Below are 10,379 nucleotides of genomic sequence, written 5' to 3' on the forward strand. Positions count from 1 at the left end.
TCCCCTGTTTCACATGCATGGTGTCTGGCTGAGGAATTCACACTCCAGTTTCCCAGGGAAAATCTTCCTCTCTAAAGAGGTGCAAAAAGCAGCGGGTTTATGGTCCTCTGAGGCTGGATCGATGCACCGCTGCTCAAAAGGTTCTTTTCAGGTTAAGTCTATTTATACTGTAAAAGTGCTTTTCAGTTTACTGGCACTTAAATGCAGTAAAAAGAACCAATAGATAGTCATATAAACAAAAATAAAAAATACATGACTCCCATTACACCAAATGCCATTACATCACTGCCTTTATTGGATACCACAGTAGGACAGACTTAAGCGTATGACGTGTCACAATGTAAAACGTTTTCCGTGTAGAAAATGGATTAGAGGAACCGAAGACATGACATAAAGATGGCTTGAATGGGCACTTCATGCTCCAATACAATCAACAGGTTTCATTCATACAGTGAATTAAAATTGTAAAATATCCTGAGTAGCATCAGTCTCTGTCCACCCACTGTAACGTACATCGTTCTCTATCTGCAACTGCCCGTCACCTGGACAGTGGATTATGACGGATCGGATCATAGGTGTACTAAAAGATTATTTTAATAAATACTGAGGTAAAACGTAATGGTGATCAAAACATAACAGTTGTGGAGTCTTATGGTTAAGGTGATACAATTCTTTCACCATATTCCAAGGTGATTTCAGATTAATAAAGGTGCATAACCAATGAAGTGGACAAACAATCAGTCGTACAATTAGCATTGTGTTATGAGAAGGCAAGCCTTCTCAGGACGTTACTGGTCAGCATATTTTGCGCATTTTCCTAAAACCCTGAGCAGCTGAGAGGTCAGTTTTGTCTGACGGGTTCTATATCTATCACTCGTTGGCATTTTGAAGCAGCTCTTTGACCAAGCGCTCTAAAGAAAACAAGTGTTCGTCCGACTCCTCGGGTACCAGCAGTCGGAGCGCGTCCGCCAATTGAAAGAGGTACTCTGTATTCCTACCGCTTGGGCCGACGGACTTCAGTATCTGTTGAGCGATCATCTCCAGAGGGGCTGGACCCAAGTAGTTTGGATTGTCGCAGCATCCGATGTAGAGCAATGTGTCTGTCATTGGCTCTTGCTCTTCTTTAGGGTAAAATGTCACAGTCATCACTCCGTATCCACCTTTCTCCCTATGGTCCAGATATTCTTTGACCTCCTGCTCTTTCCCGGAAGGCAGTTTGTAAGCAACACCCCAAACGCAGCCCTATAGACAATGACGTTGAAAATCAACACTGAATTCTTTTTTTTTTAGTAGTTCTGAATGCAATGTGCACTTGCAGCATAGGGACTAATAGCAATCATTACCTCAGGATCCTCAGTTAATGTCACTACTCGTCCAGGCTGATAAAGAAACATAAAAAGAGAAAAATACAGAATATCACAGCTATGTTTACACAAATTTTCATTAACAGGCAGAGAGTGAGAGTGTCCTACACTGAGATATTAGACCAGCTTTAATTTCAAACTAGTGATTAGTAGTGATGGGGGGTACCTGACCTTCAAGAGCTGAATCGCATGTTTAGATTTCTTAATGTATCCCAAACAATTTAGTGTCTTATAAACACAACTACTGCAGTGGTTGTTATGTAACATACCTTTCCGGGCACCCCTCGGTGATCAGTGCTCCCTTGCCAAAACCTACGGCTGAATCCTTTGATGAAACCGACTCGTTTCTCCTCGTATGGAAAGTCAACCTTCCAAATTAGAGAACCATATCCAAAAACCCACATATTTCATAAACAAAAAAAAACTGATTCTGATGCGAATTAAATCTACCGGGTTCTGACAGCAGAGAATGAAGCTAGCCAGCTAGCTAAATCATTAGCGATACATTCGTTAACATTAACCAGAAAAAATCTCTGTGATATTAATATTGAGCTGACATTCAACGCCTCAATTTCGACAAAATGCCAAGAAGTATAGAACGACTTCGCGTCACGAAAGCTTAATTTGCAAGTTCATGGTGACATCGTTTTCAACAGACCTTTGAATATGATTCTGAAGAAACCCTGAGTGACCAATGAGAAACTAAATTCAGAAATGACAACTACAGACAAACCAATAAGAGAACGATTTATCCGGAAGTGACAGCATAAACTTCCAGCCATCTAGCTGCAAAAATGAGCAGAGTTTGATTCTCAGGAGTAAAACGTGTTAATTGACGTGTTATATATGCTGAATATAACATCAGATATATACACATATTTGCGTGATGGCACGATAATCATGTTTTTCGAGTTTCGGAGAACAGCTTGTTGTCTGCCACGCATAACAGAACAGCATAACATTAGCTAAGCTAGGTGCGCTAACTATGAATGCCCCCCTGGTAGCTAACCTAGTTGGCAAGACCCAGTCGCTAGTGCAGTTAGCATAGCCTAAGCAGCTAACTAGTAGCACGTATTTTTGGAGCGTTACTGGTTTGACAGTTTCCCGACTTATCTTGTTGGTTGCAGACATTGTCTGGGGTAAAGGGAGATTACACAGAATGGACTTCACAGAATGCTACCAGGACACCTGCTCTGCTGTCGGACTAGCCGCTAGAGAGGGTAAGATAAGACAGGTTCAGAGGCTTATCCAAAAAGGCTACAGTGTGGACGTCAAAGACAATCGAGGATGGAACCCCCTGCACGAAGCTGCCAACGCCGGTTCTGCAGAATGTGTTCGGCTTCTTCTCGGTGCAGCCGGTACGACTTGCCCAGATCAAGCAACTTCCTCTTTGCTGATTTTGCATTTCTGCTTGTTATTCATTAAACAGTCCCACAGTTTGCGCCTAATGTGTTAACAAGTTTCTACTGTGTTTCGTTAGAAAATTGCGAAGATTACATCAATTCTTTTACACACGATTCGGAAACACCTCTGTACCTTGCGGCAAAGAATGGTCATCTCCGTGTTGTTAAGTGGCTCATTAAAGGTGGCGCTGATATGAACCGGGAGACCAATGACATGTCCTGTCCACTGTTTGCAGGTACAAATTATATAAACTTGAACTTCATTACACCCCCCTCGTCCTGCATTTGTTGTCTTTATTTTGTCTGCTAGTGTGTTTTCTTTTACATTATGATTGCGTTGCCCACTGGGTCGGCACCTGTCGCACCCATGTCTGGCCATGAAGGGGGTCTCTGTGCTCCCTCTCAAGATTTCTTCCATTTTTTTTCCTGTTACACCTGGGCTTTTAGGGAGTTTTTCCTTGCCCACTATGAGGATTAAGCCAGAGGCTGCTGTCCTGTTTTGTTTGTTGTAGGAATATAAAGCGCTTTCGGACTGTAAACAGTGATATTGGGCTCTAAATAAACTTGAACTTGAAACTTGAGCTTGTTCTTTTTGCATTTTACCTGTGTCATTTATTTTATTTTATTTTCATTTTTAAACTACAGCGGTGGATGGAGGACACAGAGAGGTGGTGGAGCTATTGGTTCGAAGTGGAGCAGAGGTCAATGGAACTCATTCCCCCTCAGGCTGGTCGTGCCTCCATCAGGCAGTGTACAAGGTACAGCTTGCATCAGAAATCTCAGGCAATAGCAAATATAGTGTACTTGACCTAATTCTTTAAAAAAAAAAAAGATAAGCTGCACTGACTTGTGTGACTGAACAGTGAATAATTCTGCATTTTACTTTGTGATTATCTGTGATCCTTTAACCCCTGCTTGGGTCTTTTTTGTTTCTTTTTTTTTTTCAGGGTCATTGTGATATTGCCCGGTTTCTGGCAAGCAAATGTTCTTTAGAAGCTGTTGATGACTATGGAATCACACCACTATTCGTAGCTGCGCAGTATGGACATCATAAGTGCTTAGAGATCCTTGCAGATGAGGGTAATATTTCTTTTTGACTAATCTTACCTCCTACTGGTGCAACATCAATGTATCATGTTGTTATCATTTTAACATCAGTGTGTTCTCTGTACTGTATTATTGATAACAATGAGTAGAAGTGTTCAACTTACTTGTTCTCCTCAAGTCAGGGCTCATGAGTAAGATGAAGAGGAAATGCGTAACTGCAGCTGTGTCTCTTTCTCAGGTGCTAATGTGAACTGTCAGGCTAAAGATTTGGCCACACCACTCCTCATTGCCGCTCAAGAGGGCCACCTGGCGTGTGTGGGAGTTCTGTTAGCACATAACGCAGACCCAAACCTCTACTGCAACGAGGCCCAGTGGCAACTTCCCATCCATGCTGCCGCTCAGTTCTGTCGAGTCAGGTAGCGTCTCTGCCCGGACACGGGTCCCATTCATTGCTATGTCATGACTCTGCACTTTTCAAGTAACTCTGATTCAACGAACGTGCTTTAACGCCAGTTTATTGGTCCGGACAGGCTGGTGCGAAAGAGTCACCTTTCCTTCGCACTAAGAATTTGTCACTCCTTTTGATTTCTCTCTAGTATTCTGGAGAGGCTGATTCCCGTGACAAACCGGGAGTGCGACCGCGGCGAGGGGAAGGTTAGCCCCGTCTACCTGGCCGTCCTCAGCGGACAGGCAGACAGCCTGCGACCCCTTCTCAAGGCCGGCTACAGCCCTGATGCTCAGAGCTGTAAACAGTTTGGCTATGAGTGCCCCTTGGACATGGCACTGTGGTGCAACTCCTGGAGGTACACAGTACTGAGAAACGTGTCTTTCTTTCTTTCTTTCTTTTTTTTTTTTTTTTTAAATTCTTGTTCAGCGTTTTCTTAGAAATTCTGCTACCCCAGGCTTTTGCATGTGTAGGAAAGTCTTCAACCCCCTTTAACATTTTTATACATTTTGTTATGTCAGCGTGACTGGCTGTTGTGCACTTCAGTTAGGTTTTTTTTTTTTTTCCCTCCTTCCTATTGACACATCATTCTGTTCACTTTCAAGAGGAATAATGATTTTTGTTATGAGTTCAAATGAATTCTAAGCCAAGCCATGAAAACAAAAAAATATGATACGTCGCAATTTGACTCTCCACTCCCTAAAGGTAACGCCAGATGAATTTCAGAATTTGATGTGTTGTCACTGCAGAGAGAGAGCATCTTGAGAGGATGTTTTGTGTTTTTTTTTTTTTTTTTACTTATATAAAAGATCTTACTAAACTCTTATTATTATTCTCTCTGTCTGTCTGTCTGTCTGTCTGTCCCGGGTGCTCTCAGCTTGGACAACGAGTGCCACCAGACCCGTGAGATCGCTCAGATGCTGCTGTCTGCGGGGGCCACTGTAAGTTTAGGCATGTACGGCTTTGCCTTACAGGGACACGTACCCGAGCACCTCCCTCTGATTCTGGAATACGCCGGGCTTCCTCAAGGGGACAAACTCGCAGAGCTGGTCCAAAAAGCCCTGGAGGAAGTGCATAGCGCCCCCTACTGGCTCCCTTTGCTACTTAAGGCAGGAGTGGACCCCATGCTGTTTCTTCATCATAAAATGTAAGGAGCTGAGGTACATGCGCTAGGTTTCCGTGTAACGTCGATAACTGCCTGGATTCCCATCAAGTACCCGGTTCTGCTTTTGTTGCACACTTGTAAGCAGGTTTACTTATACAGTGCATTCAGTTCACTGTTGTATATCAGATTGACTTTCAACCTGAGATGACATCTGTGGTTATCTTGACGTCAAGCGCCTTACCCCAAGGGCATACAGACATAGAGCTTGTTTGCTTAAAATCAGCACATCGTCAGGATACAGTCAAAGTTTTTTTTCCCCCTTCATCATACTCTGGAACTAAACCTTTAACTCTCTGTTTGCCAAGCCAGGTCTCTGACCTCTGACACTTTCATCCAAACTGATGAGCTGATATCTCAGTGATCATAATTAAATCTAACTAGCATTAACCCTGCATTGCCTCAGTAAAGGCTCGACTGTCAAAGTCTTGCTACTGTCAAAATGTTGCCCTGTGCATTTTGTCTTTCCATTTCATTGGCTCTTGTTATTTAATTCTGATGCCCTGATTGGTTGCAGGCTTGAGGACGCAGATGATGTTGTGCTTAATTTCTATCTGGAGTTTATTAATTGGAAGACTCTGCCCTCAAACACGCTCCAAATCCTGTCCCGACGCCAGGCAGAGGGTACATGGATCCCACGAAAGCATTTTGGTCAGTTTCAGGAAACACACCTGTGAACAGACAGTCCACTCAGAGTCGTATAGCTTTGTTTACTACGTGTGGGCTCAGTCATGTTAAATGAAGATACCATGTACATTTTTCCATCAAATGAATTTTATCAGTGCCGAAAAAAAAGGAAAAAGAAAAAAAGACAGTTCAGATTGAATTTCTGACCTTCATGCCACAGCATGGTTGACATTTCTTTGTTTTCTTCTCTTTGTTTCAGAGTGTGTTCCTGCTCTGAGCCACCTGTGCAGGTTGGCAGTGAGAGAGGCAGTAGGAAGCGGTATATTCTCTAAAACAGCCTTTGTTCAGGAGCTGCCTATTCCCACGCTCCTGCAGAACTATCTCCAGTTCAATGACATCTACACTGCCCACAATCCACTGCCCTGCAGCCTGTTAGGACAGCAGATTTAGCCAGATTAACTGATTCTCTTACCAACACAGTACTGTATATATGTTCATATTAAAAAAAAAATTAAAAAAAAAAAAAGTTTTAACCTGTAAGCGATGCAGGGAGTGTTTCTTGTTTCGTCATTCCTCTCCGTAAAAGCCGCGTGTGTTTTCAGACAAAGAGATCACTTCACTCTTGGATTGACTGACTTCCAGGCAGGCCCAGCTGGCTCCCTCGGACAGAGCCGGGGTTGAAACTGGGCTCCGCTCTTTGCCTGTGGACCGCTTCGTTATCTTCTCTCTTTTTTTCCTTTCGCAGCGTCGCTCTCTATCCCGTCTCCAAGGTCATGCTGGCATTTAAAACGCATACTCACCTTGAATCCTAATGACCAACGCAGACACATTGATTAAAGTGGAGACGCCAGCGCCCGCTCTTTGTCGTTTGAATGATAATTTTTCTGTTTTTTTTTGTTTTTTTTTTTGGTGACAGACCAAAGGCAAGTCCGTCACAGAATTATACAAGTTGGGGAGCTTTTTGCTGAGTTTAGTAGTCGGGAGTATTGAGTTTGATCTGCTTTTCATGTTTAAACTTCATATGCAGGCAGAATTTATTACACAGATTTGGATTTTAAACCAGGAATGTTTAATAAAATGATCATAGTATTTTAGAAAACTGGATTTTTTTCCCTGTGCAGTGTTTTAGCAAAGAGGTTCTAACAGACAAACATGTAATCTTAGTGATGTATTTACGAAGGAGGAAAACGAGCCCGCACTCTAAAAGAGGGCAATTTGTGGGCATTAGCAATATGTAAAACTTAGTATGGAATATGTAGTATATTTAGCCAGTGGTTTTAAATACAGGCCCAAAGACATATGCAGAAATAATATCTGGCCCTGTTTCATAATGAGTGCCAAAACGTCTATATATTATAATTTCTTTATGTATTCATATTCAAAAGGTTTCTTCTGATCAGTTTTATGATGCCAAAAAAAAGAGAAATCAGATTAATTTTTTTTTTTTTTTTTAATACAACGTAAGAGTACCGTCTGACAACAGCAGGGGGCAAAAATGTATTAGAGTTGGACCCAGGATGTGCACACGAGCTTTGAACACACTGAGGACAGAAGCCATTTCAACCTCTTCACAACTGCTGTGAATCCAGGGTGTGAGGTAATCTCTGCCTGCCTTCAGACAATCACTCGGCCTGTGTAGGAGAGCCAAGAACACGTAGCATCTATAATCACAAGAATCAAAAAAGTCCCCATGCGAGCGTCAAGTGAGCGCCGTTCCAGGGGTAACGCCTTTGATTAGCAATCAGGTTTTTGAACAACAGCCCACAAGATTCCTATCAATCTTCCACTCTTATCCCAGGGTCCCTCTACCTGCTCTCTCTCTCTCCCCGCTTGTGCAAGGTATTTTTTCTTCCCCACATCAAGGTCTCATATCTGGCCGACATTCAAACTCAATATTTTGAATTCAAGTCCTTTTACGATACAGACGTGTTGCTTCCATGTCTCACTCAGAAAACAGTTCGACGCCACGACTGGATCACAGGCTTGCATACCTCAGTGTGTTTCTTAACCATCACCCGGGATAACCTCTGTATTCAACCAGATGTTTTATATTTAATATGTGATGTGACCGAATGACGTGTGGAAGAACACATGTACATAATTGATGTAACGTAATGTAATATGTATCAATCCTTGGTTCTGCAGGCAGGCTTATATGAAATGACACTTTGATATCTAGTCCAAGGGCGAAGAGCTTACCCAATTTGACTCAGAAACTAAAGCGTAGTTTGTTTCAGTGTGTCTCGCTCGCTCAGACTGTGAACCGCACAGAGCTTTGAATAACCGACTTTGAAGAAAGAAAAAAAAAAGGCTTCGGAGATGCAACGTCTTGCGCTTCCAAGCAGGTATCGCCGCAGGTTTTGGCAGGCGGCCATCTTATTCCCTTTACTCTATGTGCAGTCAAGTGTTCATGAAAAACAAGCATTAGCTACTGTACGCACATCTCACCCTAACTGTGCTCTCAACCATTCTGCCCTGCTCTCGTCGAATCTTTACTCTTTCAATTCCCCCGCTGTCCTCCACTGCTCTCAGCTGTATCCCTAATATAACCATACCTTTGCTCTCACCTGGTTTGTTCTGACCTTGACACACCTTGACTTGACCCTGAGCAGGTTACTGTTTGACGCAGGCTAACAGATTCGAGCTAATAAAATGCTGCTCATTTTCTATGCCTGTCCATCTGTCTGGACAAGAGCTTAGCTTTGAAAATCAGTCGGTCATCAGTTAGCACTGGAACTATTCATTTTTCTCATTAATAAATGTTTTTTTTTGTTTTGTTTTTTAAAAAAAAGGCCATTTTCAGTTGCATCAGCAAGTGATTATTTTGTTCTCAAAATTTTTTTTTTTACTTTTTTTTTGGCAGTCAGAGGTTGTGCTTAATTTCATCATCAGTGTTGGCAAAGCAACATTAAGGATGTCCTTATATGGTACGACATGGTTGTCTGGCAACCTGAAAAGCTCTGTTTGGAGAATTAAGGAGAGAAAGGCCACACATCATTAAAGAAGAGAAACGGTTTTTCACTGACATTTTTGTGAACTGTTTGGCTGAACGATTCAGCTGACTCCCTGAATGGAATAATGTCTTGACAGGTCCAGAGATTTCATGAGCAATGATGAGCAAAGCTGGTTTATTTTACTGACCACTGGATAACTACCGCCCAAAACCATCAGCGGCTTTGCCAAGGCTATCATTACATCCATTTCTCATTACCTGGGAAGCATTCCCTCTGTGTCGTGATGTACAAATCAACAGATCATTTTGCCTGTATCATTTTATAGATGGACATGTGTGTGTATTTGTATGTGTGTGTACTCTCTCTCTCTCTCTCTCCCTGTGCATATACATGTAGAGAGAGAGAGAGAGAGAGAGAGAGAGAGAAAGAGATAATGTTTCACTCTCTCTCTCACTCTGTGTGTCTTAGTTCTTCTCTTCGAAAAAGAGGGGAGAGGGAGTTCTTATTGCTATCTCTGGTGTGTTCTACTCTCCTCCTTAACTCGAGGGAAATAAAGGAGCGATCAGCTTTGTTTGCTCTGAATGAACATGAGACTAATACATTTATATCATGTCACTGTGTTGTTTCGCGTCTCTTCTCTCTTGTGTCTTGTCTCATTGATTTGCACTGTGCCACTTTTCAACCAGGTCAATCAGCTGTGTGTCTGCCTTTGTTTGAGGTTAAACGAACTAAAGAAACAACACATGTTCAGAATTAAAGAGCACAGAAAGGATGTGGATGCAAAGATGCCGAAAGAGGAAGCCACGCTGTTTCAGTGTATGTGCGGAATGCAGGTGATGGTGTGTTGTGCTTGAAGCACAAGTGAGTTCGTCTGACTGTTCTGTCTGCTTCATTACTCACAAGCAGAGATTAGCTGAAATAATTGGTTTGGGTGGATGCTTGCCTCACTAGGGGCTTCCAGGTGTTAACCGCTTGCTGATTGTGGTGAAGAAGTTGCTGATTGAGGGAAATCTGGAACACCCGTGTGAGGTAACTGTTCCTTCAAATAATGACTGCAGTCAATCACTCGGACACAGAGTTAATCAGGACAGCGATGCTGGGCTGGATGTGCACGGAGACAGATGAGGGGAAATTGGACCAGAGCGGAGCCCTTACGTCTAGACGGTTCCTTTTCTTTTGTTTTCGCTCAAAGCAGTCGTACACGTATTCTCGGCTCGCGTCTAATTGGAGATCTTCGTTTTATACTGTTAGCGTCTTTGCTACATCAGTGCTCTCAAGCACTCCCAATGCAAATTCCTAATTAACCTTTATTAAAATGAATTGTGGCCTCCTAATGAGTTTCCCAAATGTTAAAATAAAGAAACTGGTAAGTTCTGA

At 42.5% G+C, this 10,379-nt stretch overlaps 2 protein-coding genes across 2 annotated transcripts; one reads left to right on the forward strand and one right to left on the reverse strand.

The window, feature by feature from the left end:
- Nucleotides 1-272: 272 nt before the first annotated feature.
- Nucleotides 273-2,489, reverse strand: chac2 (ChaC, cation transport regulator homolog 2 (E. coli)). The gene is made up of 3 exons (XM_030775487.1): nucleotides 1,634-2,489; nucleotides 1,344-1,379; nucleotides 273-1,242 (listed from the first exon to the last, which is right to left on the reverse strand). Exons 1-3 carry the CDS (start codon nucleotides 1,766-1,768, stop codon nucleotides 871-873), a joined length of 543 nt encoding a protein of 180 aa, XP_030631347.1. The 5' UTR covers nucleotides 1,769-2,489; the 3' UTR covers nucleotides 273-870.
- On the forward strand, nucleotides 2,412-6,540 carry asb3 (ankyrin repeat and SOCS box containing 3). The gene is made up of 9 exons (XM_030775486.1): nucleotides 2,412-2,722; nucleotides 2,845-3,003; nucleotides 3,413-3,525; nucleotides 3,715-3,847; nucleotides 4,053-4,230; nucleotides 4,411-4,617; nucleotides 5,137-5,406; nucleotides 5,939-6,072; nucleotides 6,308-6,540. Exons 1-9 carry the CDS (start codon nucleotides 2,524-2,526, stop codon nucleotides 6,496-6,498), a joined length of 1,584 nt encoding a protein of 527 aa, XP_030631346.1. The 5' UTR covers nucleotides 2,412-2,523; the 3' UTR covers nucleotides 6,499-6,540.
- Nucleotides 6,541-10,379: the final 3,839 nt, after the last annotated feature.

This window comes from Chanos chanos, chromosome 5 (assembly GCF_902362185.1).
Source record: "Chanos chanos chromosome 5, fChaCha1.1, whole genome shotgun sequence".
Taxonomy (NCBI): Eukaryota; Metazoa; Chordata; class Actinopteri; order Gonorynchiformes; family Chanidae; genus Chanos; species Chanos chanos.

Coding starts and splice junctions, on each gene's coding strand:
- chac2 (XM_030775487.1), bottom strand. CDS start 1,768: ATGTGGGTTTTTGGATATGGTTCTCTAATTTGGAAGGTTGACTTTCCA. Junction 1,380..1,633: donor ACCGAGGGGTGCCCGGAAAG/GTATGTTACATA, acceptor TTTCTTTATCAG/CCTGGACGAGTAGTGACATT. Junction 1,243..1,343: donor CATTAACTGAGGATCCTGAG/GTAATGATTGCT, acceptor CATTGTCTATAG/GGCTGCGTTTGGGGTGTTGC.
- asb3 (XM_030775486.1), top strand. CDS start 2,524: ATGGACTTCACAGAATGCTACCAGGACACCTGCTCTGCTGTCGGACTA. Junction 4,618..5,136: donor CTGTGGTGCAACTCCTGGAG/GTACACAGTACT, acceptor GGGTGCTCTCAG/CTTGGACAACGAGTGCCACC. Junction 5,407..5,938: donor CTGTTTCTTCATCATAAAAT/GTAAGGAGCTGA, acceptor GATTGGTTGCAG/GCTTGAGGACGCAGATGATG.